This window comes from Pan troglodytes, chromosome 11 (genome assembly GCF_028858775.2).
Source record: "Pan troglodytes isolate AG18354 chromosome 11, NHGRI_mPanTro3-v2.0_pri, whole genome shotgun sequence".
Taxonomy (NCBI): Eukaryota; Metazoa; Chordata; class Mammalia; order Primates; family Hominidae; genus Pan; species Pan troglodytes.
In genome coordinates this window covers 45,591,320-45,619,275 of record NC_072409.2, presented here as the reverse complement: position 1 = coordinate 45,619,275, position 27,956 = coordinate 45,591,320, and the positions used below count along the sequence as shown (strand labels likewise).

General features: G+C 38.4%; 1 protein-coding gene, 1 non-coding gene and 1 pseudogene across 22 annotated transcripts; 2 read left to right on the top strand and 1 right to left on the bottom strand.

The window, feature by feature from the left end:
* The first annotated feature begins 172 nt into the window (after positions 1-172).
* ANKRD19P (putative ankyrin repeat domain-containing protein 19-like) lies at positions 173-27,217 on the top strand. Of its 21 annotated transcripts, XR_010148476.1 has the most exons (10): positions 563-1,105; positions 4,802-4,916; positions 5,080-5,253; positions 9,508-9,614; positions 10,424-10,561; positions 11,955-12,081; positions 13,393-13,460; positions 17,711-17,764; positions 25,540-26,503; positions 27,014-27,217. XR_010148476.1 is itself a non-coding variant. In XM_063787302.1 (8 exons), exons 1-7 carry the CDS (start codon positions 900-902, stop codon positions 13,417-13,419), a joined length of 894 nt encoding a protein of 297 aa, XP_063643372.1. In that variant the 5' UTR covers positions 563-899; the 3' UTR covers positions 13,420-13,460; positions 25,540-26,579.
* Positions 12,159-12,261, top strand: LOC112204438 (U6 spliceosomal RNA). The gene has a single exon (XR_002938086.1). It is a non-coding gene; the product is annotated as a U6 spliceosomal RNA (small nuclear RNA).
* On the bottom strand, positions 25,589-26,431 carry LOC104007937 (elongation factor 1-delta-like; annotated as a pseudogene).
* Positions 27,218-27,956: the final 739 nt, after the last annotated feature.

Genomic DNA, 27,956 nt, shown 5'->3' with positions numbered 1-27,956 from the left:
CGGGGGCAGGGCCTGGCGGGCTCTCAGGCCAGGTGCACTCGCGATCCAGAGGCAGCCCAGGCCATTCTCCACCACCTGGGCGCCCAAGCTGCAGGCGCCCTCTACCTGCTGGCAACAGCTGCCTGGCCACTCCCAAGCTGGCTGGCGCTCCCAGCCTCGCAGAACCGGGGCTAGATGTCGCCGTGGCTGCGGCGAAGCCCGGCGGTCTGCCCGGCGGCGGCTGCACCGTGGCTGGAACCGACCCCCCAGTCCCATCCCCCATGGCTACGGAGGGCCCCTGTCAGCGGCCCCGATCTCTCTTTGGAGGAGGAGCGGGGCGGGAGTCACGGCCAGGAGGGCCCTCAGGCCGGAAGGGATGCACGTCTGCGATTCCGAGACGTCCCGGGCGAGCCCAGGAGAACCCGCAAGCCAGCAGCGCCTGCGCCCGAGCTGCAGCAGCCCCCTGCAGGCCACGCGGGCTCGGGAGCGGTTTCCGGAGTCCGAGCTGGCGCTGAGCTGCAGGCGCGAGCCTAAAGGCTTAGCCGGGGCTCACGCTGTCTGAGAGATCGGAGCGTTGAGCTACAGGCACGCGCTTAACGGCTTCGTGGAGCTCACTCGGTCTGAGAGGTCGGAGGCTGCGAGTGTCGCTGCTGAAGGCTGTGGTGGACCAGGCTGGATCGCGGATTCTGAGCTACATCGCGGGTTTGGTGGTGGATCTTGGATTTGGGGGTGGATCGCGGGTTTGGGGGGTGGATCTTGGATTTGGGGGTGGATCGCGGGTTTGGGGGTGGATCTTGGATTTGGGGGTGGATCGCGGGTTGTGGGGGGGATGGCGGATTTGGGGCTGGGTGGGGGTGGAAAGGCCACGAGGAGCCGCGGCGGCTCAGGAGCGGGTGGTGGGCGTCTGAAAAGTCGCCACCATGAGGAAGCTCTTCAGCTTCGGGAGACGCCTGGGCCAGGCGCTCCTGGACTCCATGGACCAAGAGTACGCTGGTCGGGGGTACCACATCCGGGACTGGGAACTGCGGAAGATCCACAGGGCTGCCATCAAGGGCGACGCCGCGGAGGTGGAGCACTGCCTGACGCGCAGGTTCCGGGACTTGGACGCCCGCGACAGAAAGGACAGGTAGCGGGGGCTCAGCCTGCGGTGGGAGGGGGCCCCAGGCCCGGCTTCCCTGCAGCCCCTGGGGCGGGGGCCTTGGAGGACCCCGGGCACCCTCGGAGCCGCGGAGCCAAATGGAGCCTCAGCTGCTTTCCATCGCTGGCAATTCCCCGTCTGTAGCACTTGGTGGATAATTTGATTTAACTCACAAAGTTAAGCATATACACGTTTAAAACATGGGGCCATATACATGATAGGGAGGTGCCTAATGAGAACTCATTCCCATGTCAAAAATACCATGAGCCATTTTCAGTAGGCGAAGAGTTCTCAAATTAAACCCTGTGTCAGTTTTAAATCCGAATCCACCTAGGTAGATAGGTTCTTTACTGGGGCTTCTTAGAGGGACACTTGGAAATGGGACGTGGGTTCCTTGAATGAGAAGACTCATTTTTCTCAAAATGTGAGCTCTATGTTTATCAGTTTTACATAAACCAAATAAAAATATCAAGGTTTTATCATTTTTGCATGACACTGTCTATCTTACTATTGTGATGATATTTAAAAATGTTCATAATGGAGTGAAAAAAGACTTGCTCCTCTAGATATCAAAATGTGCTATTAATTCTCACAATTAATTATTTACTAACAGCTGAAAACACAGATAAATAAATGCAACAGAATAGGAAATCCAAAAACACTGAAATATATGTAAGATATATACATAGGGATTGATAATGGTAACATTTCAGATGAGTAGGAAAGGATGAGTTATTAATAACATGCCTGCTGTGTGAAGAAAACTAATGGAATTTTATGTCGCAAAAATGAGTTCCTGATGGAATTTAGACTGAAATTTTTACATATGCAAAATGAGAAAAGTACCAGAAGAAAATACAAAGACTTATATATACAGGTACATTTTATGTTAATAAAGGCATTCCTAAGAATGACCTCGCAAGCAGGCATTCTGAAAGTTGATTTAGCAAACTAAAAATTAAAATCCCCTGTGTATCAGAAAAAAATTAACAAAAGGTAACACACTTGAAAAATATTTATGATATATATTTTTACTAATATATAAAAATATATATTCAGATGAAAAGTGTATCTTCATCCTACAGGGAAGTTATTCTTTATCATATATAATATGATATATATTACTGATTATATATATAACAAATTGTATATATTACGAATATAATATGTTATATATATATCAGTTATATATATACAGATAAAAAGCACATCTTTATTTTACAGGGAATTCTTTCCAATCAAATCCACAAGAAAAGAACTCTAAAAGTGAGCAAAGTACTTTTTTGCAGATCCACAAGTTACTTATGTACATAAGAAAAAATCCTTAGTGTTTCTCATAAGAGAATTTAAGTTAAAAGAGGAATGAGACTGTGTTCTATCCACAGTGTTTGTGAGAATGAAGAGCAGTGGTACTTACACTGCTGCTTGAAGTTTAAGTTGCTGATGACTTTTCAAGTAGATAATTTGGAGATAATTACCACATTTTAAAAATGCATATGCCCTTTACCCATCAATTCCATTGTATTAAAATACCTTCAGAAAATAGAGATACATGCACTTTGTTTTTCTCAGCATTTATGTTAACAAGAACCCATAGAATGGATATGTGGCCATTGAAGGTGGCAATAGGTGGAGAAGTATGTTGGTGTGTGAGGATGTATTTTGTTATAGCCAGTGAGGAAAAAAAATCAATTTGTTTGCACATACACACAAACATACTGTGGTCTTGTGTTAGCCAAAACTATGTACAAAATAGCATAAAATTAGTAACTTCTGAGCATTTGTATTTTCAAGTCTTTTGTTCTTTTTTCTTACCTTTGATTTCTGAAGTGAGCATTTCTAAAACTTCTAGTAAAAATTTATTATTAATGGAATAATTTTTGGGAAGAGAGAAATATGAATCTTGTACAGATAAAAATAATTTCTCACTATTTTTTATCATTATTATTGAGGGTTGTTATCTTGTTTGAACTTTTAGCTTCTTCAGAAGTAAAAAGGGAATCTTTTTACCTGTGCTTGCAGATTTTATTATGTACATATTATGTATATATGTTTTTCTTATGTATAGATTCATTACATATATGCAAACAATGATAGATTAATCATTTCATTATAGTTGTAGTCTTATAAAAATAACAAATAGCAAATAGTATTACTATCACAAAAATACTGGTTTATAAAAGTTGTATTTAAAAATATTGAGCTCCCCAACTGTATTCTATCAATCCATTTATTCATCAAACATAACCTGAATACCTGTTATGTAGCAAACATTTTACCTGTTATGTAGCAAACATTTTGCACTATCTCTCAGGACCCTTCCATACTTAAAAACTTTGTTTACCTGTTCTGCCTGAGCAAGATGAGAGATTTAAAATGGGAATAGTAGGACTTAATCTCCTTGAAGCTTTTCCTCCCACCTTTCAAGCAAAAGCATTTCTGAAGGTAGAAAACAGTAAGAGATAACCTTTAACTGCCCTTTTGAAAATTTATCAGTCTTAAATACTAATATGAATAATTGGAAAGTCTGATTTGCATATATTCTGTAAATCTAAGTGTTGACTAAAATGAGCCATACCTGTTCATCTCAATCATTAGTTTCCTTTAGCTTCATATTTTTAAAAATCAAAGAAGTAATTTGTTTAAAAAATATGTTGTTATTTCAGTGCTCTTTCCCCATGGTACTTTTAGGAATTAAAATGTATTTAAGTGTCAGTTAGATGCCTAGAACTGCCCTAGACCTGCTGTCTATACCGTATTTGCTTAATGTAAGGCCTCATGGATTGTGTGATACCCTACTGTTTTCTATATTAATAAGATGATTTTTTAAACACTACCAATTGTAGTTATAAAAAATTATGAATTATAAGTGCCATTCCAATATCAGATATACTGAAATGTGACCTAATCTTTAAATCATCCTGCAAAATAGCAATAATTGTATCATTTTACTTAATTAAAATGTTTTTGTTAAGTAGTAGTAATAGTAATAATTGTAACATCTGGCTGGGTGTGTGGCTCACGCCTGTCATTCCAGAACTTTGGAAGGCTGAGGTGGGAAGTTCTCATGATGCTAGGAGTTTGAAACCAGCCTGGGCAACAAAGTGACATTCCTACTCTACAAAAAATTTTTTAAAATTAGCCGATCATGCTGGTGCACTCCTGTGGTCCCAGCTACTCAGGAGGCTGGGGCAGGAGGATTGCTTGAGCCTATGAGTTCCAGGCTGCAATGAGGTATAAACACCATTCCAACAAACAAAAATTTAACAGTTATTGAGCTGTTGCTTGTTCTGGAGATGGTCCTAAATGATTTACATAGATTTTCATTTAAGCATCACAGTGGTGTCCCGTGAGCTAGCTGCTGTTGTCATCTTTATTTTATTAATGAGGAAATTGAGGCACAGAAAGGCTAAGCAATAGCTGGTACCTGACCGAGTTCAAAGTAGAACTCAAACCCTAGTTGAACTGAATCTAAACACCAAGCTCATTCTGTCCAAATAGGCTGCTGTTTCATTAAGGTAGGGGGCAATAAGAGCTAATAAATATTGTACTTTCTTCAAAAGAAAATTATTTGTTTTGAAGGCAGAGGAATAACTTGCTATTCACTGTTTACAATTACATGAACCATTGTAGGTTTTGAGATACTGCACTACCATTTCCTGAAAACTCCTCTCGCCCTCCTAGGACTGTTCTACATTTGACCTGTGCCCATGGCCGTGTGGAAGTGGTCACCCTCTTGCTGAGCAGAAGATGCCAGATCAACATCTGTGATAGACTAAACAGGACACCTTTAATGAAGGTATATAGTAGCCAACTTTTTCAGCATGAAATGGATTTGATTTAAATACATAGAATTAAAATGAATTTATCTCATTTAAATATAACTAGTTGGTGAAACCTGTGGAATATGTATTTTGAATTCTTAGAATTTATAGTCTAGTTTTTTCATCTGACACTAATAGGCTGTACACTGCCAGGAAGAGGCTTGTGCCATTATTCTCCTGGAACATGGCGCCAATCCAAACATTAAGGATATCTACAGCAACACTGCTCTCCATTATGCTGTGTATAATAAGGGGACTTCACTGGCAGAAAAACTGCTTTTCCACCATGCAAATATTGAAACACTAAACGAGGTACAGATCAATCAACTTTCTTTTCAAAATACTTGTTTTAACATTGACATAGGTAAGAGTCAGTTTTTCATATTTGGAACTCAAGTGTTCCCGAATAAAAATATTTTGAAATAAATTAATTGTCTAAAATTTTACCTTAAATATTGATACTTTTAAAGAAGCTTTTTTAGTGCACTTATGGGAAATATTTGTGAATTTGTTAAGCTAAAACTTCTTCAAGTATTTGTTTCCTACCCCAGGTGTATTTATTTTTCTAATTAGTATTAAAAAAAATCACAGGAAAAAAGTTACCCTGGAAATAGGCTTTATCTTAAAACCAGCAATAGCTGGTACGTGACCGAGTTCAAAGTAGAACTCAAGCCCTAGTTTAAGTGAATCCAAACACCAAGCTCATTCTATCCAAAACAGCAACTTAAAATAAATGGAAGTCTTGCTGCTGCTGACGGTTTTCTAACAAAATGGATGTATCTTTCATTGGCAAGGTTTAAGAGGGAAAAATGGGAAGGGAAAAGGGAAGCAATCAAAAACATGCAGGTCAGTTGAAAATTAGGTAATGAGAGAAAATACCAAGAAGAGGTTTTGTTTTTTAGTTTGTTGTTTTTCCAGTTTATGTATTGAGACAAAGCACTCTCCAGCTTTGGGGTAATCATTTTTGGTTTGGTAAAAGAGGGATTGAAACTTGCCTAAAGATTAATTTTTAGAGGACTCCGAGGAAACCAGATTGGCAGTGAATATGTGGTGATGACGTGAGAAACACTTCAGCAAAGGGTGGAACAAATTAGTAACTGACTTATTACCCATCCTGGCAAAAACAGCCACTTAGATAAGAGTCTAAACTCTCCTTTCAAATCTAGAATGTCTTGGTGGGAAGGTGGGAGATAAGGAGCTTATAAATAGCAAAATCAACTGGGATTTTGAGTTTACTTATCCCTGTTATACCCACACCCAGGAAAATTCACTGGAGTTTTAATAAATAACTCTATCTCATACTCTTTTCTCTTTCTGGCCACATCCCAAGCTGATAAAGGATATTGGCCATGTGGGTGAGAGATGAAACTGAAGCGATTGTCTGCCGCAGTAATTCTCAGCTAGAATTGTGCATTACAGTGACCTGGGGAAATTTTGTTAAAAGTCTACAAGTGTGGGCTTTCCCCTGAGGATTTTGATGTAATAGATCATAAGTTCTGAACATGTATGGTTAAAAATATTTTCTTGAAGCCATGCACAGTGGCATGTTCCTGTAGTCCCAGCTACTCAGGAGGCTGAGGTGGGAGGATTGCTTGAGCCTAGGAGTTTGAGTCCAGCCTGAGAAACATAGTAAGATTCTTGTCTCTTACAACAAGAGCGAAAAATAATAATAATAATAATACCTCAGCGTTCGAATACACTCCTGATTAAGAAGCACAGAATAGATAAGTGCAGTATATAAATTCCCATATCTCAAAGACATAAGAAATCTCTGAAAGAGTTGGCATTTGATAGGTACTACTTTCTTCAAAGTTCTCCTTTCCAATAACATTAGCCTGACTTATCTGTCTTTCTCTATATTTGTGACTGGGAAGTGAAAGGAAGTATCATAGGCAATATCTCTCAGCTTACAGAATAACACCTTTTGCTTCCCACCAGGAATCATTCACTGCCATTCAGAAAGTCTTTAGCAATTTACTTGTGGGTAATCTTTCAATAAGTAGAGGCTGACCCTTTCACAATTTCATGTTCCTTTGTCACCATTCAAGTGATTATGTGTCAACAAATGTTCATTACAAGTGAGATTTTCTCAATTACATTAGCAGCAAATCCTGAACCTTTTTTTTTTTTTCAGTTGAAGTTGTATTAGGGACTATCTCAGTATGTCTGTTAAGTTTATAGAGCTTTGGCATAATCAGGATGTCAGTTTTAAACACTGAAATCCTTGAAGTCAGTGAGAATACAATAGGAATTCTTTTAGTAATTTAGTTTCAGCATTCCTATGAACTAATTATCTATTTGGTTAACAATCTGGGAAAACTATATACACATAGATTGCAAACGAATAAATGTTGGGAAAATTCTTGAGGTGGATACTATGAGTCTTAACAGCAATTTTTATTATGTATATATCAGGGCCTGAGTTTTTTTATTAAACATATGCTACTACAGAAAGAAAAGGTTCCACATGCAAATACTTGGTTTATACACAATCATTTAGCAACATATTCATAGCAAATATAAAAACACAAGGGCTATAGTCTAAGTGTGGCATATAGATTTGTTCTTTGCCTCTTTAAATTGAGTCAACATGTAAAATTTAGTAGACTCATGCAGAAATCTGGACCTCAGGCTTGTCTTAAGAATCAAATCTAGTGTCCCCTGGACCGCATCACTTCTTGGTCTGCTGTGCAGAGGTTGCCCTGTGTAGGAGGCACATATTCTCCAGTATGCTACTGTGCCCACCTGAGTACTTCACTTACTTAGGTAACCTCCTTCATCCTTATAAGTATTTGAGCTTACAACTCCTTTTTTATAGTATGTTTTCATAAAGATTTCAAGGTTTTCAAGACAGCATATATTGGTTCATAATATATAGTCTATAGTTTATATAAATCCCTCAATTATAAAGTTGAATTTTAGAATTCAGAAGTTTTTTTTTTAACTGTTTTTTTATATCTATACCACAAATAGTCATCTGCTTATAGGAATGCCTAGAAGCCTTTTTAGGTTATTCCTGCTGGGAAGTGGATAGATTATGAATATCGCAGGCATTATATCTTTCTTCTCAGCAGTTTCCCTTAAAAATGCAAGTGACGGCTGGGCACGGTAGCTCACGCCTGTAATCCCAGCACTTTGGGAGGCTGAGATGGGTGGATCACGAGGTCAGGAGATCGAGACCATCCTGGCTAAGACGGTGAAACCCCGTCTCTACTAAAAATACAAAAATTTAGCCGGGCATGGTGGCAGGCGCCTGTAGTCCCAGATACTTGGGAGGCTGAGGCAGGACAATGGCGTGAACCTGGGAGGCGGAGCTTGCAGTGAGCGGAGATCATGCCACTGCACTCCAGCCTGGGAGACAGTGTGAGACTCCGTCTCAAAAAAAAATTCAAGTGACTTATTGGCTTTTATTATGCTAGAAATAAGCCCTATACATCAGTATTAGAACTTTTATTGATAAGCCATTGTATTTTTATTTCTGATTTATATTTTCCCTAAAGTAAAAAAAAGTTAAATAGCAATTTAAATGGAAACCAATACAAATGGATTTAAAAAGTAAAGTTGCATTAGCATCCCAGGATTATCATTATAATTGAGAATAAAATTTCTTACTGAGCTTTGCTTTTTAATATTTATTTTCAAAATTTTTTAACTGGTCTCTCTTACACAGAACATACTGAACTTTCTAATAGTTAAGATAAAAATCTATCCTCTTGTATTAGGAAAAATCCCATGGACTATTTAATAATAAGGAAAATAAGTGCATTTGAAGCCAATCTCTCCTAATTCAGAGCTCATTTCCTTAGTGGCCCCTTTGGACCAGGAGTGCCTGACATTGGCATCCTGACACCATTGATAGAAGTGAATCAAGCAAGTTTGTGCCACCCAGAGGAAACCTCCACTTGTATTGGGAAGCTCTGACAACAGGATCCCTGAAACTCTAGTTCCTAAAATGTTAATGTTTGCCACAAAAAGTATTGTCAAATTGAGATTAGGCAAAGTTCAAGGGATTTCTAGATTGTTGGCCATGTAATACAGTTTTGTAATACTCATATGCAGATGATCGTGGAATCTTTTTGTTGGGGTACAGTTCTTCTGGTAAAACAAATATTCTTTGAAATATAGTTTAAGAAACACTGCTCTAAAGATAATAATTTAGATCATTAATTTATTTTAAAAACGTAAAGCATTCGCTACTATGTCTTAAGTTTTAGGGTTATAGAGAAAAAAGATACAGCCCTTGCCCTCAAGAAGCTCTTGGTTTCAGTGGGAAACAATGAAATAATTACAATGTACTGTGCTAAATGCTGAGATAGAAGCAAGGATTTTGGGGACTCGTAAATATAGTGAGTTTTGGAGATGACCGAAGTTAACGTGGGGAGGCAGAGAAGGGGTGTTTCAAGGCAGTGTGTGGGAAAGCACAGAGGAGTGAAAAGGATGGGACTGCTTTGCATTTACTTTCTCTCTATATTGCATGTTTGAGTTCATAGCATCTTATAGAAGATTTTTAGTTCAGTTAAGAAATACATAATTTTGTGAATTATAAATTGTTTTTGCTTTTTACAGGAGGGAAACACTCCACTTTTGTTTGCTATAAATTCTAGGAGACAGCAAATTGTGGAATTTTTGTTGAAGAACCAGGCAAATGTACATGCTGTTGACAATTTCAGAAGGTGCAATAGTTTTGGGGTTTTTTGTTTGTTTTTTGTTTTTTTTTTTCCTAAAAACCTGAATGTTCTAGAATGGTAACAGTCACTCAAGTCAGAAATGTTAATAAGATTAACTTATAACTATTGGCATATAGTAAAAAATAACATGAATAATCAGTTAGGTAGAAAAGCAGTTATTTGGACTGAGAAACATAAAAAACAGTATATAGTAGGATTCATCTTCTCTTATAGACTGTTACTTGTAATCTGATATTTTTGGTCCTGTAATCTTACATTAGCTAAAGGGGTTTTGTATTTTATTAATTTTATAAAGCGTAGACTTTAACTTTCAGTTTACAACTACTACTATTACCATTATTATTATTATTATTATTACTATTATTATTATTATTGCTGTTGTTTTAAGCCTGCAGATAGCTCTTACTTATTTGATCCCTAGCTGACTTTGAATTACACTGTATCAGACTAGGAAAGCAATGGGGAAATCTTCATCTAAATCTTTGCCTACTTTAGATAAGTGACCTCAGCACAGTTTCTTGGCCATCAAAGGACTATAAATTAGCAACTTGTATTATGTCATATCCCAATGGAACACGAAGCTTGCTTGTTGTCCCTGCCTTTTAGTCTTGGTGGTAATTTACCCAGATGAACACTTTAGCACCCAAGATGCTTATACACATAAGCTAGTACATGTATATGGTTATTATGTCTATCCTGACAGGCAAGATATGAAATTGGTGAAGTGTATCCAATTTGCTAATGAAATATCTTTATTAAAGTTCTTGAGTGCTGTTATTTCTTTATTATTTTAGAACAGCCCTCATGCTTGCAGTACAGCATAACTCGTCAAGTATCGTCAGCCTCCTCCTTCAACAAAATATAAATATCTTTTCTCAAGACCTGTTTGGCCAGACTGCCGAGGATTATGCTGTTTGTTATAATTTCAGAAGGTATGTGCTTATATTAAAAGACCAGTTAATACTAAATTAAGGTTTAAAATAATTACAAATATTGCATCTTATACATTAGGTGACAGTTCATAGTTTGTTTGAGGTAGTTTGGAATGGCAACAAGTTAGTCCACTTTTTAGCCAGAAATCAAACAGAAAGCTAGATTAGTTAGAAGTAGCAATGAATGCAAGATTCTTTCAGGACTTTTAAAGACCTTTATCCCTAGGGATCTCAGTGTTGTTCATTTTATTCCAAGTATAACCCTCATATGTGAGATATAAATAACGTCACATCTTTTACTTTTTTTCTTCTTTCTTTTGTTTTGAAACAAGGTCTCACTATGTTGCCCATGTCCCTGAGCTCAAGTGATTCTCCTGCCTCGGCCTCACAAACTGCTAGCCACCATGCCTGGCCTGACTTTTCTAATTAGTTATTGGGTCTTGAAATATCCAGTTTAGCAGAAAATCTTGTATTGTCCCCTGGGGCTACCTCCTATGCCTTCCTCCTTCGAATTTTTCAAAAAGCTAAGGGGTTCTCTAAGTCCAAGGAAGACAATCTTACTTTACAAGTCAGAAGAAGGGGGGAAAAGGCCATTCTAGTCATTCTGTTGTTTCCATTGATTCACTTGCTGTATTGCTGCCATTGTAACTGGTCCTGCAATCTGGTAATGATTAACTTTTGCCACCAGGATGCTGTTACTGATTCAGATCCCTCACTCTTCATGGTGACTTATACACAGAGTCCACAGCTGCAATGTTTTTTAGTTCATGTACATAGGCTCAGCCATTGTTCCCAGCACCCTGCTCTGGCAGCAAGGCCTCCTGGCTTTACCCACACACATAGTGAGTAAACTGACCTTTCCCCAACACTAAAAACCTTATTTGTAGCCCACGTCTTAGCTAGGCTTACCCTAGTCCTTCATGGTAAGTAATCCTTTGAGGCCAGTGTCCATCTTTTCTCTAGCAAATATTAGTTGGGATTGTACTCAACAGTCAGGGATGTTCAAATAATGTTGCAGGAAGAGAGAAGAGGTCCCTTTGCCTTTTGTTATCACATCTGTACCTTGAGGCTTTTTTCTGTCCTGTGTAGCAGCTTTTGTTAGATAGCAAAAGGTTCCACATTATCCTTCAATAGATAGTGGGCACCAACTTGCCGTTGGCCCCTCAAGTAATGTGTTTCCACAGTAATGAAAATCTCTAAGGCTACTTGCATCTCTACCTCAAGTTTTTTTTTTTAATTATACTTTAAGTTTTAGGGTACATGTGCACAACATGCAGGTTAGTTACATATGTATACATGTGCCATGTTGGTGTGCTGCACCCATTAACTCATCATTTAACATTAGGTATATCTCCTAATGCTATCCTTCCCCTCTCCCCCCACCCCACAACAGGCCGCGGTGTATGATGTTCCCCTTCCTGTGTCCATGTGTTCTCATTGTTCAATTCCCACCTATGAGTGAGAACATTTTAAAATTCTACTTCACAGGAAGTCGTTTGATAGAATTCTCTGTATCTAAAGTAAGTAATTTGTATTTCACAGAGCTAAGCCTCATCCATGACTTATGAGTATCCATGTATAAAACAGGGCTTTATACTTGCCCTAGCAGCACATATTCTAAAATTGGATCAATACAGAACAGATAAGCATGCCTGCTGCCTAAGGATGGCACGCAAATTCAGAAAGCATTCCACATGTTGCACAGTACCCAGAAGGTCGTTTGACTATTTGTTAACTAGCTTCAAGGAAACAATGTGAGTCAAACCAAAACAGGAAACACCCGATATGGAAATTGTTATTATGATCATTATGAAAGTATTCATATAAGGTGATCTGTGAAATGAGAACAGAGCTGAGTAGCATATGGGATGTCACATGCAAATATGTTGTTAGTACATGACTTGGAAATGAGGAAACATAAACTTGCATCTCTTTCATGGAACCAAAAAACAATACAAGCAGGGCTTTGTCTTGTATGTCAGTCGGAGAGGACCCAGAAGATGCAGCCTCTAACACAGACCTGCTGGCTCCGAGTTTGAGGAGGTAGAGAAGGAATGGTAGTTGTCCCAGCCGGGTTTTGACACCTATTAGTTTTCTGCCCTTGGTGTGACTGATGTGCTCAGTAATAGGGGACAATTAGGTTATATGTTTTAATGAGATAATAATATATTTATGTATAAATTTAGTTACAAGTTATGAACTAGCTAAAATGCTGTGAACTACAAGCCACAATGAATAGAACTAATAACCAAAATTAGCACTTAGTAACATTCTCTGAAAACTGTGACATCCAAATATTAGAACCTATGAAAAAACACCCATCAGATTTTGTTTGAGATTCCAAAAATGGTTTCAGCAATACAGTTCAAGAGTAAATTTTTCCATTGCTTTACGATTTCTCTGAACATTTGAACATGTTATCTCATTACATCCTCCTGACAACCTAGTGAAGTCAAATAGTAAAATCTCTACTTTTTAGAAGAAGCCATGGAGCCTAAGAGAAGCAACTCGTCTGAAAACAAAATACCTATTAGTTACAGAGCGAGGACTTACTCTGAGTGCAGGACAGTTTCCAGGCTGTTAAGCTAGCTAACTAGAATTAATTTACTGAGCTATGCTTTTCTCGGTTTATGAGTACTCCCTGTTTTTCTTCTTTAATTAGAAGCTTAATAAGTTTATAGAGCTTAAAATTTTAAAGTGTATGGGACATTAGAGTTCCGATATTAGCTCTGATATTGTCTGAAATGCTTTAAGAATTTAATATGTTTGGTAAATATTTTTCATATCACTATTAAAATACTAATTTTATTTATTACATTTATTATGCATAGCATTCAACAACAAATTTTGGAACATAAAAATAAGATACTTAAAAATCATCTTTGAAATGATAATCAAGGTAAGACTTCTGATAGTAAATTTCTCATTTCTCTTGGTGATCTTACTGATTTTAAAAGGCAAAATTACAGGCCAGGCATGGTGGCTCACACCTGTAATCCCAGCACTTTGGGAAGGTGAGGCGGGTGGATCACCTGAGGTCAGGATTTTGAGACGAGCCTGGCTAACATGGTGAAACCCCATCTCTACTAAAAATACAAAAATTAGCTGGGCATGGTGGCGGACACCTGTAATCCCAGCTACTCAGGAGGCTGAGGCAGGAGAATCACTTGAACCCAGGTGATTGCAGTGAGCTGAGATGGCACCACTGCACTCCAACCTGGATGAAAGAGCAAGACTCTATCTCCAAAAAAAACAAAAAAAAGTAAGATTACATATTTTTACTCATAAAAGAGCAGTTTAAAATATATATATTTATATATAAATTAATTTTTTAAATTTAATTTCTTTAGAATTCAGTTAAGAAGTTAGTTGTAGCTAATTCTCAATCTCAAACAGTATTGTCTGAAAAAAATTCATTTACCTACTTATGATCCCTGAAATTCTACATGATATTTTTGTATTAATAGAAATAAGAAATTAGATTTTTAAGTTAATATGTTGCATTTTCTTCTATAATTACATTGTTACAAATTGGATTTGTTATTGCAAATGGATCTTCTATTTAATTTTTATAGTAAATGGTTTATATTTAGTAAATAAATGTTAATTACAGTTGATTCTTGAATATCGTGGGGGTTAGGGACTCTGATCCCTGTGCAGTTGAAAATCTGAGTATAACTTTGACTCCTTCCAAACGTAACTACTAATAGCCTACTGTTGACTGGAAACTTTACTGATAATATAAACAGTCGATGAACACATAATTGGTATGTGTTGCATTATTATATACTATGCTTTTAAAATAAAGTAAGCTAGAGAAATGAACTGTTATAAAGAAAATCATGGAAAAGAAAAAATATACTTACTATTCATAAACATAAGTGAATCCTCCCAAAGGTCTTCATCTTTATCATCTTCAGGTTGATTAGGCTGAGGAGGAAGAAAACGGTTGGTTTTGCTGTCTCTGCGTTGCAGAAGCAGAAGAAAAATCTGCATATAAGTGGACCCCTGCAGTTCAAACTCTTGTTGTTCAAGGGTCAACTGTATTACACAGGAATCTGTGTCACTAAGAAAGTAACTGTCTTTAGAACTAGGAATTCAACAATCCCTTTCTGATACCATAAACAAATGGCAATAAGAACCATAAAACTGAGCCAGTGTGCACCCATACAAATAGGAGATTATTTTTGAAGATACCTACTGAATGCAGAAGACAGAAAAGTAATTCCTTCCCAAGAAGCAGAAGTTATGTTATGTATTCCTATACAAACAAGGTCTATTTGTAATTTATTCACCATAAGTTGGAAGCTCATGAGATATATTCACTTCTTAGAACAAGCTGTGTGTTTTTATGTGCTGGATAATTATCATAATAATAGTAATTTTGCTGGAAGAAGATAATCTGTTACCAGGCTGGGTGTGGTGGCTCATGCATGTAATCCCAGCACATGAGAGGCCAAGGAAGGCAGATCACTTGAGGTGAGGTGTTTGAGACCAGCCTGGCCAACATGGTGAAACCCTATCTCTACTAAAAGTACAAAAATTAGCCAGGCATGGGGGTGGTCACCTGTATTCCCAACTACTCGGAAGACTGAGGCAGGGGAATTGCTTGAACCCGCGAGGTGGAGATTGCAGTGAGCCGAGAATGCGCCACTGCACTCCAGCCTGGGTGACAGAGCAAGATTCCATCTCAAAAAAAAAAAAAAAGATACTCTGTTACCATTAGGCAAGATATGATCATAATAAATATTCTAATAGCCAAACTCTAGGCTCAAAAAATGAAAAAAATTATAATAAAATTATAAAAATGGTTCACAATAACAAAAACATGACACCTAATGCATTGTACAGTCTGAACCGTATAAAGACACCGTTAATTTAGTACATAATTATCAAACCACTTCTATAAGTTAGGTTTGGCAAACTGTAGGAGACAAAGATGGAATTGACATAGTTTTTGTCTTTAAGATGCTCATAATAGAATATAGATAACTGTTTAATTTTTGTGTTTTTTTCAACAGAATTTTTAAGAAAAATATTTTAATTCATTCATATACTCGTCCACTTAAAAAATAACCATCATGTATCTTTTATAGACTAAGCATTTTTCCAATGTTACAAAATACATTTAAAAAATAGTTAGGAGATTGTTATTACCACTGTTATTTATTTTATTTACTACCTTAAGTAGTGCTTACTGTGTGTCCAATGTCATCTGGGAGCTTATAGTTATTATTTATTACGTATGTATCATGTTCAGTATGTGCCAGGCATGTTTACATTTGTGGTAATGAATGCAAGCTTCTAAAATGTGGGTAGGATTTAGGGTATGCGTGCAGAGTGAGTGGAACTTTGCCAGGTAAGGAGGCAGAGGGATGATGCTTGGCAGAAGGAGTATCTAACAAGCTTGCATGTTTGACAGAAGCAGCAGCCATGAAGAATGAAAATTTTAAAACACAAGGAGCAAGTTCAAAAGATAGGACATCTGAGTGAACTTTGTAGAGTTTATGAGCAGTTCAAATTTGCTAGTGCAAAAAAATATATATGGAGTGCTTGGTAATAAGGTGAAAATAGCTTATAGTTATTATTTATTATGTATTTATTATGTTTAGTATGTGTCAGTGAAGGCAAGCTTAGGAAAGACTTTGTTGTTATTTTACCTGTTTCTAGAAACAAGTTCAATGAAAGACCTTTAATAGTATAGAAATGAGTAGATCTTATCCTGTAGGCCAGGGGAAACTTCTGAGGTAGAATGCTTTTGGCTGCAAATTCTAGAAGACCTAACAGTGGCCAAAACTATAAGAACCAGACTTGTTTTGGTTGTCCAGCGATATTATTGGATCCCACTTGTTCCTCTTTCAGCTATGCTGTTGGCAGTGTCTTGTTCATGTCTCCTTTCATGGTTGGCTACTTAGCAACAGCTCCAAACATCATGTTATCACAAGACAGTATCTAAAGGCTGGAAGGGCTGCTTTTCTTCACATGTGTCTTTTAAATTGGGAGAAAACTCAGAAGCATGCAGGGGACTTTTTGTAATTTTTTTTTTTTTTTTCCGGGGATGTAGTCTCACTCTATCACCAGTCTGGAGTCCAGTGGCACGATCTTGGCTCACTGCAGCCTCCACCTCCTAAGTTCAAGCAATTCTCCTGCCCCAGCCTCCCGAGGAGCTGGGACAACAGGCACTTGCGACCACGCCCAGGTCATTTTTGTATTTTTAGTAGGGATGGGGTTTCACCATGTTGGCCAGGATGGTCTCGGTCTCTTGAGCTCGTGATCTGCCTGCCTCAGCCTCCCAAAGTGCTGGGATTACAGGCATGAGCCACCGTGCTCAGCCCTTTTTGTAATATTTTATTAGCTGGGTCACACCACATGCTCATTCCTAAACCAGGCACTGGGAAAGCAAATGTAGTTATCTGATTAGCTTAGAATAATCACTTATCCTTTGAAGCTGGGGAGGGGTATTGGGATAATAAATACCCAAATAAATTTGTGATTCTCCAGCAAGAAACAACAAGGAACTGCTCTTGGGTAGGGAGCCAGCTGTATTTGCTCTAGAAATTCATTGGAAAATTGTGAGCAGGGGAGGCATTAGATTCAATTTGAGAATTAGGGCATTCTGTTCAGGGTATAAGGCAGGGATTGGCAAGCTTTTTCTGTAAAGGGCCAAATAGGAAATATTTTAGGCCATGTGGTCTCTCTCTCTCTTTCAAAAATGATTTAAGCAGCTGAAGGCCATGCTTAAATGGCCTTAAGTAGCTCTGTCGTAGCTACTCAACCCTGCCATTGTAGTGTGAAAGCAGTCATAGGTGGCAAGTCAGTGAATAGGCATGACTGTACTCTCATAAAACTTCACTGAGAAAAAACATGGTAGGCAGGATTTGGCCTGTGGTCTACAGTGTGCTGACCCATTATGTAGAGGGTAGATGGAGGATAGATGTCACCTGGGAGCATGTAGTTATTATTTACTAGGTGTTTATTATGTTCATTAGATGCCACGCACTTTTAAATTTGTGGTGATGACTGCAAGCTTCTAAAAAAATGGGTAGGATTTAGGGGAAGCATGCAGAGTAAGTGAAGCTTTGCCAGGTAAAGAGGCAGAGGGATGATGTTTTCCAGAAGGAATATCTGACAAGCTTGCATGTTTGACAGAAACAGCAGCTATGAAGCCTTGAATTTTGAAAAAAAGACAAGAAGGTGCAAAAGGTAAGACATTTGAGTGTTTCTACTCTTAACCACATAAAGAGGCTGGGAGACAAGGGAAGCTTCAGCCATAGTTAATGCTATAGATTCCTTGTCACAAATCCATGGAGTACATGAGTCTATTACAAAGTTTTCACCCATCCATTATAAAATAAAATGATGGCGCTCCAGTTTATTCATTTGAAAATATTGGTATTGCCGGGGATGGTGGTTCCTGCCTGTAATCTCGTCAGTGTTGGAGGCTGAGATAGAAGCATCCCTTGAGGCTAGGAGGTCCAGCAGCCTGGGCAACATCACCAGACCCCATGTCTATTTTTTCAAACACTGTAGCTGGGTGTGGTGTTCTGCACCTGTGATCCCAGCTACTTGGGAGGCTGAAGCAGGAGAATTACTTGAGCCTAGAAGTTTGAGCCTGCAGTTAGCTATGATAGCAACATTACAGTGTGGCCTGGGTGGCAGAGTGAGACCCCATCTCTAAGAAAAATCAAGTCAAATAAGACAAGATACAATAAAATAAAATGTTGGTTTTTTTCTTGGAATTATGCTTTTCTAATTTGTTTTGCTTTTTTTATAAACTTAAGAAATGACAATAATAGTTGGTTTATATAAGGCTTTCAGAAACTGGCTTCTGCCCAAATCTCCATCTGCAGCCCTTTCTCTGTCTGCTCCTTTTTCTGGCATTACTGAGCTGCTGGTGATGCCCCATCACCATCCCTCTCAAGTAGACAAATACATACACTCTGGGAAGGTCAATTAGGTAATAGCACTAAATCAATGTTAATCCCTGCTTTCATAATTTTACATGGTTATATAGGAGAATGTCTTCATTATTAGAAAATACGAAAGGAAGAATCTGAGGTCAAGGAGAATAACGTTTGCAACTCACCCTCAAAGGCTCAGAAAAAAGTAATGTGTGTTTGAGTGTGTGTAAATGCACTTATGTTAATGGGCAGAGAGTTGAAGCAAATGTAGTAAAAATGTTAACATTTGGGGAATCTGTGTGAAGGATATATGGGAATTTTGTAATGTTCTCATAAATTTAAGACTGAAATTATGTCAGAATACAAATTTAAAAGAAAAAATGCACAGTTAAGTAAATCACAATAAAAACCAATAGATAAATGACAGATTCATAAGAAATATGTGTAAGGCACATGACAAAGGGATTATTTCATAAATATATGAAATCAACAAAGAAAAGATAGAACAGTAAAGCAATAGGAAAAGAAAACAAGAAGACAATTCACCATAAACAAAAATGGCTTCTAAAGCACTCACACAGAAAACTCTACCACAACCATATTAGAATATAGTTAAATATATGTATATATAATTAGTCTTTTCAGTTATCCAGCTGCCAGAAAAGTAAGAGCCCTTTAATGTCTTTGATGTATAAAATTAAAATTTCTCCAATGCAAAAATCCCGGTTATAAATACTATGCACTTTGAAATGTAAGAATACTAGCTAAAAAGAAATGGCCATCAGTAGGGGCTTGGGTAAATGATGGCACATCCATTATTAATTCATATAATATATCTACAAATAACACTTACAAAATAAGTGACACAGATATATGTGTACTAATATAGAGTAGTCACCAAGGTATGCTAGGTGAAAAAACAAAGATGTATGTGTGTAAATATATATCTACACAACTTCCCATGCCTATTTTCTGCTAATTTTTGAAAGCTTATAATTGACAGAGGAATGTGGGAACTGTCAGATAGTGGTGATAGAAAGATAGCATTTACTGCATATTTCTTTGTAATGCTTTAAATATTTTAATCAAGCATATATATTATCAATAAAAGATGAACCAAACTTTTCACAAAATTTAATGCCTATTTTAAAACCTCCTGTTAACATAGTCTACTTTTAATTATTTACTCTCAATATTTATATTAATACTTGTACCTTTCATAGTACTTTATATACCATATTTTCCAATATTGAGTTAAATAGTTACAGTTCCAATGGGATACTCTAATTACTGATTTTAAAAAAATAAAAAACAGGATCTCACTCTGTCACCCAGGCTAGAATGCAGTGGTGTGATTACAGCTCACCACAACCTTGAACTCCTTGGCTCAAGCAATACTCCCACCTCAGCCTCCTGAGTAGCTGGGACTACAGGTGTGTGCCACCCACACCTGCCTAATTCTTTAAAAAAATGTTTTTGTGATGACAGGGTCTCCCTATGTTGCCCAGGCTGGTCTTGAACTCCTGTCCTCAAGCAATCCTGCCATGTTGGCCTCTCAGAGCACTGGGAGTACAGGCATGAGTCACTGCAGCTAGCTCCTAATTAGTGATCTTAATTATCTTCATTATTTCCATGTAAAATATGTGCTCTTGTGATGAAGGGATTCAAGACGTCTGACTAGAGGCATCTAGCACTTGCCTCCTCCACAAAGAAGAACCAAAATAGTGAGTAATCACACTTCTAATAGATAATCTAAAAAAGAATACTGGAATTCAACAGAGAAGTAACAGGAAACACCTAACGCAAGGAAAGAGAGGGAAGAGAGGCAGCCTGCCTGTCTAGGGTTGGCTGGGAACCTCAAAGAGGCTCCACAATGTGGGAAAAAGGTAAGTAAGAGACCCCCATTGGTCTACACTCCCACCACAAACTCCTGCAATTCTAGCCACAGGAGAGCCCCTTGACACTCGTGGGCCCTAAGACTTACACAGGGAGCTGCCTGGAGACTGTGTGATGGCATTGCTCCAGAGAGGGAGCCTATGCTGCATTGCATACATCTCCTGAGCTCTAAGGAGCCATTTTGAGAGTCCAGCCGTCACCAGACTGCATCCTGCTCTGGAGCCCAACAGTCCCTACATTTTCACATCTCTAGAGATCTATTGACTTCCCATATCTACAGCCATTACTACTGCTGGCTACTGCCATCAGAGCTGAAGTGCGAGCCACTGGCAGCAATCCTGACACTCCCAAGCAGCAGGACCACCACACATTTACAAGTGCCCTGCTGGCTACCCCACCTGCAGCCACCACCTAGAGCTGACACATATGTCCCCCAGCCACCTGCTTACAGTTGCTGCCACTGAAAAGAAATGAGGAAGTCAAATTGTCCTTTTTTGCAGATAATATGATCTTATATTTAGAAAAATCTAAAGACTTCACCAAAAATCTCCCATCAGTAAATTTAGTAAAGTTGCAGGAGACAAAATTAACATACAAAAACCAGTTGCCTTTCTATACACCAATAATGAAATAGATGAGAAATAAATCAAGAAGCCAATCCCATTTCAAATAGCTACAAAAAACGAAATACCTAGGAATAAGTTTAACCAACAAGGTTAAAGACTCTACAAGGAAAACTACAAGACACTGATGAAATAAATTGAAGGGACACAAACAAGTGGAAAGACATCCCATGCTCATGGATTGGAAGAACTAATATTATTACAATGACTGTACTGCCCAAAGCAATCTACAAATTCAATGCAATTTCTATAAAAATATTAATGTCTTTTTTTCACCAAAATAGAAAAATTACTAAAATTTATATGGAACCAATAAAAAGCCCAAATAGCCAAAGCAATTTTGTGCAAAAAGAACAAAGCTGGAGGCATCACACTACTTACCTTCAAAGCATTACAATGCTGTAGTAACCAAAATAGCATGGTATTGATACAAAAGCAGACACAAAGATCAATGGAATAGAACAGAAGAACCCAGAAATAAATCCTCATATTCATAGCCAACTGATTTTCAAGAAACGCTCCAAGAACATACATGGGGGAAAGGAGAGTATCTTCAAAAACTGAATAACTATATGGAGAAGAATGAAACTAGACCCTATCTCTCACCATACACAAAAATCAAATCAAAATGGATTAAAGACTTAAGGGGGTCTAAGAACTGAAACTATAAAACTACTAGAAAAAACGTAGGAGAAAAACTTCAGGACATTGGCCTAGGCAAATACTTAATGGCAAAGACTTCAAAGTACAGGCAACGAAAACAAAAATAGACAAATGTGATTATATTAAACTAAAACCTTCTGCACAGCAAAGAAAACAATCAACAGAGTAAAGAGACAACCAGTTGAATGGGAGAAAATATTTGCAAACTATTTATCTCATAAGAGACTAATATCCAGAATATACAATGAAGTGAAACAGCTCAACAGTAAGCAAACAAACAACCCCTGCCCCCAAATAACCTCATTAAAAAGTGGGCAAAGGAAAGGGATATTTAAAAATGCTCCAGGCATGGTGGCTCATGCCTGTAATCCAAGCACTTTGGGAGGTCAAGGCTGGCGAATCACATGAGGTCAGGAGTTTGAGACCAGCCTGGCAAACATGGTGAAACCCCATCTCTTCTAAAAATACAAAAATTAGCCGGGTGTGGTGGTGCATGCCTGTAATTCCAGCTACTCAGGAGGCTGAGGCAGGAGAATCGCTTGAACCCAGGAGGTAGAGGTTGCAGTGAGCTGAGATCGTGCCACTGCACTCCAGCCTGGGTGACAGAGTGAGACTCCGTCTCAAAAAAAAAAAAAAAAAAAAAAAAAGCTCAACACCACTAATCATCTGGGAAATACAAATCAAAACCACAATAAGGTATCATCTTACCCCAATCAGAATGGCTATTATTAAAAAGACAAAAAATAGCAGATGTGGCAAGGATGTGGAGAAAAAGAATAGTACAGCCACTGTGGAAAACGGTATGATTTCTAAAGCAAACTGAAATAGAATTACCATTCGGTCCTGCTGTAGGGGTTTAGTCAGGATGGTGGGGAAAATCATAAGCCACAGACCTTCTTGGAAGGCCTGAAGGGTTTTGCAAAAGTCTCAGGATAAGGTTATGTCTGAAGGCAACCTAATCCATACCTTGAGTAAATAGCTTAAAGTGGGTACAAAGGAAGGTAGAGTAGTTTACCTGACTAGTTCGTTTACTCATGTGGTCCTAAGACTAACCTTTGATCTACCATAGGTGCTTAATTGCTTTCTACTCAGGAAGTCCGGGAAGTCTGCAATGTCAATTACCCTCTAGTGGTGTTTACTCACAACCTTTGTCAATTAATCTTTACTGAATAAATGCAAGTCTTGCTGACTGATCAAGGCCGTGGCTGTGACTAAGTGGCCTGGACGCTAGGCTGGACTGGCAAAGCAGAACATCTGTGTGTCAGTGTACTTTATTCATCCGTCGTTGGGTCAGGGTCTGGAGGACAGACTCCCACATCCTGCAGTTTCACTAATGGGGTTTTATTCAAAGGAAAAGAAATCAGCATATCAAAAGTATACCTGCATCCTCATGTTTATTGCAGCACTACTCACAGTAACAAAGTTATGGAATCAACCTAAGTGTCCATTAATGGATAAATGGATAAAGAAAATGTATATATTCACAATGAAATACTATTTGGCCATAAGAAAGAATGAAATCATGCCATTTGCAGCAACATGGATGGAACTAGAGGTCATTATGTTAAGAAAAATGAGCCAGACACAGAAAGACAAATATCACATATACTCACTCATATGTAGGAGCTAAAAAAAGTTGATCTCATGAGGTAGAGAGTGAATTGTAGATACTAGAGGCTGGGAAGGGCATGTGGGTTGGGGGAGGTACGAAGGGAGGTTGTTTAATGAGTGCAAACATATAGTTAAAAGGAATAAGTTCTAACGTTCAATAGCAGAGTAGAGTGACTATATTTAACAACAATTTATTGCATATTTCAAAATTGCTAGAAGAGAACATGTATTAATATGTTCCCAATACACAGAAATGATAAATACTCAAGGTGAGGGATTCCCTAAATACCCTGACTTTATCATTACACAGTCTATGTATTTAACAAAGTATCACATGTACCCCATAAATATGTACAAATGTCATTCATCAATTTAAAAAAATTCAAAAAAAAATTGCTGTTGCATTTAGTTAAATAATTATATTTAGGTAACCTTCTACCAGGCCTATTTTATTAAAAATGCTGAATTAATAAAATACCTTTCAGTGATTACTGATATAAATATATTACCTTCTCTTTTAATTTATAGTAGTACATTATTTCAATTTCTTTTTCTTTTTTTTTTTTTTTTTTGAGATGGAGTCTCGCTCTGTTGCCCAGGCTGGAGTGCAATGACATGATCTTGGCTCACTGCAAGCTCCACCTCCCAGGTTCACGCCATTCTCCTGCCTCAGCCTCCTGAGTAGCTGGGACTACAGGTGCCCGCCACCACACTCGGCTAATTTTTTGTATTTTTAGTAGAGATGGGGTTTCACCATGTTAGCCAGGATGGTCTCAATCCCCTGGCCTCGTGATCCACCCACCTCGGCCTCCCAAAGTGCTGGGATTACAGGCGTGAGCCACCACGCCCGGCCAACCTCAATTTCTTGATAGTCTATCACTTTTGAATTTTAGAATTAAAATCATTACTAATTTTCAAATATACTTCAATATTCTATTCACCACAATGTTATTTAGAATTTTTGCATCTGTGGGTATAAATGACCTGAGTCAATAATTTCTTGTTTTTTTTTTTTTTCCCTGTACTTACTATGATGGTCTAAGAGTGATGATGTATTTTAAAGTTGCAATGAAGCAATTACAAGAAATAAAATATTGGTATATACTTCTCTATAACTTGAAATGATTTCAATTAATAAAATGATCTGATCTTTAAACATGAACTATATTCAGATATGGATCTATCTTCTGTATTTTAAAAAATCAACTTTAGCAAGATATTATTTACATACAATAATTGCATCTATTTAGTGTTCATTTTGACAGTGTGTGCACCCATGAAACCACCAACACAATAAAAATACAGAACATTTTTATCAACTCTAAAAGATTCCTTGTGCCCCTTTGCTGGCCATCCCTGTCTCTGGCCTAGCTTCAGGCAACTGCTAATCTGAATTTTGTTACTTCACTATTAGTTTGCATTTCTAGAATTTTATATGAATACAACCATATGGTACATAATACTCTTTCATGTCTGGCATCTTTTACTCAAAATGACTGAAATTCATCCATGTTGTCACATGTATCATTAGTCTGTTCCTTTTTATTGCTGAGTAGTTTTCTAGTTATGGATACACCACATTATATCTATTCACTTTGATGATAAACATGTAGGTTGTTTCCAGTTTGAGGCTATTGTGAATAAAAGTCTTGTCAACATTCATGTACAAGTCTTTGTTTGGACATAAGTTTTCATTTCACTTGGGTTAAATACTGGAGTGGAATGGCTGGGTTGTATAGTAGCTATGTGTTTAACTTTTTAAGAATTTGCCAAAGTATTTTACAAAGTCTTTGTGCCATTTTACATCCCTACCTGCCACGCATGAGTTCCAGTTGCTCAACATCTTCCAACACTTGGTACTGTCGATCATTTTAATTTCATTAATTTTAATGAGTGTGTAGAAGTGTCTCATTATGGTTTTGATTTGTATTTCCCTGGTGGCTTATGTTGAAATCCTTTCTTGTCCCCATTGACCATTTCATATCTTATTTTATGAATTATCTCTATTGAAGTATATTGTCATTTTTATTGAGTTGTCCTTTTACAACTGGGTTATAAATTTCTTTACATTTTCAGGAAACAAATCTTTTGTCAGAAATTTATTGCAACTATTTCTTCCCCTTCTGAGTCTTTCCTTCTCACCTTCTTAAGTGCTTTCAAAGGACAAGAGTTTTTAATTTTGAAAATTCAAAGTTATGATTTCTGTCTTTTATAGTTCATTATTTATGTGTACTACCTTAAAAATCTTTTTTTTTCTTTTTTTTCTTTTTTTTGCCGGTCTCAGTCTTTAATCCTGGCAGGGATTCACGGGCGCACACACACACACTCAGGATTCAGATCTTGTTGAAAGCTGCGATATCGACAGTCTGCACGTGCTCCTCAAACTTGGTGATCTCCTCCAGCAAGTCTGTCCCCACCTTGTCGTCCTCCACCACACACTGAATCTGTAGCTTCCGGATACCGTAGCCCACGGGCACCAGCTTGGAGGCCCCCTAGACCAGCCCTTCCAGCTGGATGGAGCGCACACAGGCCTCCAGCTGGGCCATGTCAGTCTCATCGTCCCAAGGCTTGAAATCCAGCAGGATGGAGGACTTGGCCACCAGTTCAGGCTTCTTGGCCTTCTTCTCCGTGTACTGCTGCAGCCGCTCCTCCTGCAGCTGTGCCGCCTTCTTGTCCTCCTCCTCATTGTCGCTGCCAAACAGGTCAGTGTCATCATCGTCGTCATCCTCTGCTGGTGTGAATGGCTTCTTGGCCAGGGGCTCCACTTGGCGCATGGGAGACATGTGCTGGGTCTGTGGGGCCGTGGCCCGGTGGCCAGGCGAGTTCTTCTCCAGCACGTTCAGCCGGGCCTCCAGCTTGGAGATGACCTGCTGCAGCTCCTGTACCACACTGCGCAGGCTCTGGTTCTCCACTTTCAGACTGGTGATCCGGACGACGAGCTCGCTGTGGTCTCTGCTGGGGCCGCTGGAGGCCCCTGGGCCTGAGCTTCCGGCCAGGGATTTCTGGATGTTCTCTCTGGCTCTCGCGATGTCACGGAGGATCACGCTGGCGCCGTTCTCTTGGCGGGAGGCACCGGCCACAGGCCCATTCATCTGCTCGTAGAATCTCCTTTCTGCGTCGTCATATTTGAACTTGTCGAACCAGATCTTCTCATGTACTAGGAAGTTTGTAGCCATTTTTCTGACGCCTGCCAAGGACGCGACGACCAGGGAGGAGGAATCGGCGGACGCGGGACACCTGAGGAAAGGGTACTACCTTAAAAATCTTTTCCTATAGTCTTGGTAAATTTTAAATGATAGCTCTATAAATGATATTTATAACTTATGGTTTTTTTTTTTAGTTTTTCATTAATTTTGATCAATTGTATCTTACTAGATCACCCATTTACTGTAGGTAGTATTCTCTTCCTACTACATTTCATATCTACCTACTACATTTCATATCATTCCTACTACATTTCATATCTACCTACATTTACATGTAGGTAGATATGAAATGATTCAATATCCATGTCTCGTTTTACTCATTACAAATCTTACGTAATTTTGCTCTCTCTTATCTCTTTACCTTACTCGGGTTTATGTGAGGTATTTAGTTTACTAAGGTTTTAAAATATTTTCATATTCATTTTAGTAGGAAAAGGACGGATTATTTTATAAATTTCATTGCCTGAATAAGTTTAGGTATGGTTTCGGGTACAATAAGAAAGACATAAAATGGAATGCTTTATGCCGAACATGTTTATTTTTATCACACAGCTAAAGTCTGTAGTTAAGTTGCTGCTACTTTTGAGTCAATAATATCAAGACCAGTGTTGGTGAATCTTTTGGCCTTTCCCCAGTGCTTGAAAGAAGATCACCACTGCTGGAGGCATAATGTACAAGGCAGGAAAAGGGATGGAATTGATGGTGACAGCTAAGTCTGTCTTTTTTCTTAGGAAATAAAGGTTTTCCTAGGATACATTTAAGTGTTTTGCTTCTCTTGGGCTGAGGCAGGTCATTTGGCCACTACCAGTTTCAGAAGATGATGATGTTACAGCACTATTCACAATAGCAAAGACATGGAATCAACCTAAATGCTCATCAATAGTAGACTGCATAAAGAAAATGTAGTACATATACATCATGGAATACTATGCAGCCATTAAAAAGAATGAGATCATGTCCTTTGCAGGGATATGGATGGAGCTGAAGGCCATTATCCTTAGCAAACTAACGCAGGAACAGAAAACCAAACATCACATATTCTCACTTATAACCAAACACCACATGTTCTCACTTATAAATGGAAGCTAAGTGATGAGAACACATGGACGCATACAGAGAAACAACACACACAGGGGCCTACTGGAGGGTGAAGAGTGGGAAGAAGGAGAGGATCAGGAAAAATAACTAATGGGTTCTGGGTGATGAAATAATATGTACAACAAGCCCCCATGATATGGGTTTACCTGTGTAACAAACCTGCACAGGTACTACTGAACTTAAAATAAAAGTTAAATTTAAAAAAAGATAAAGTAAGCCGGGCACGGTGGCTCATGCCTGTAATCCCAGCACTTTGGGAGGCCAAGACGGGTGGATCACAAGGTCAAGAGATCAAGACCATCCTGGCCAACATGGTGAAACCCCGTCTCTACTAAAAATACAAAATATTAGCCGGGCGTGGTGGAGGGTGCCTGTAGTCCCAGCTACTCAGGAGGCT

Coding starts and splice junctions, on each gene's coding strand:
- ANKRD19P (XM_054657865.2), top strand. CDS start 900: ATGAGGAAGCTCTTCAGCTTCGGGAGACGCCTGGGCCAGGCGCTCCTG. Junction 1,106..4,801: donor GCCCGCGACAGAAAGGACAG/GTAGCGGGGGCT, acceptor TCGCCCTCCTAG/GACTGTTCTACATTTGACCT. Junction 4,917..5,079: donor ACAGGACACCTTTAATGAAG/GTATATAGTAGC, acceptor TGACACTAATAG/GCTGTACACTGCCAGGAAGA.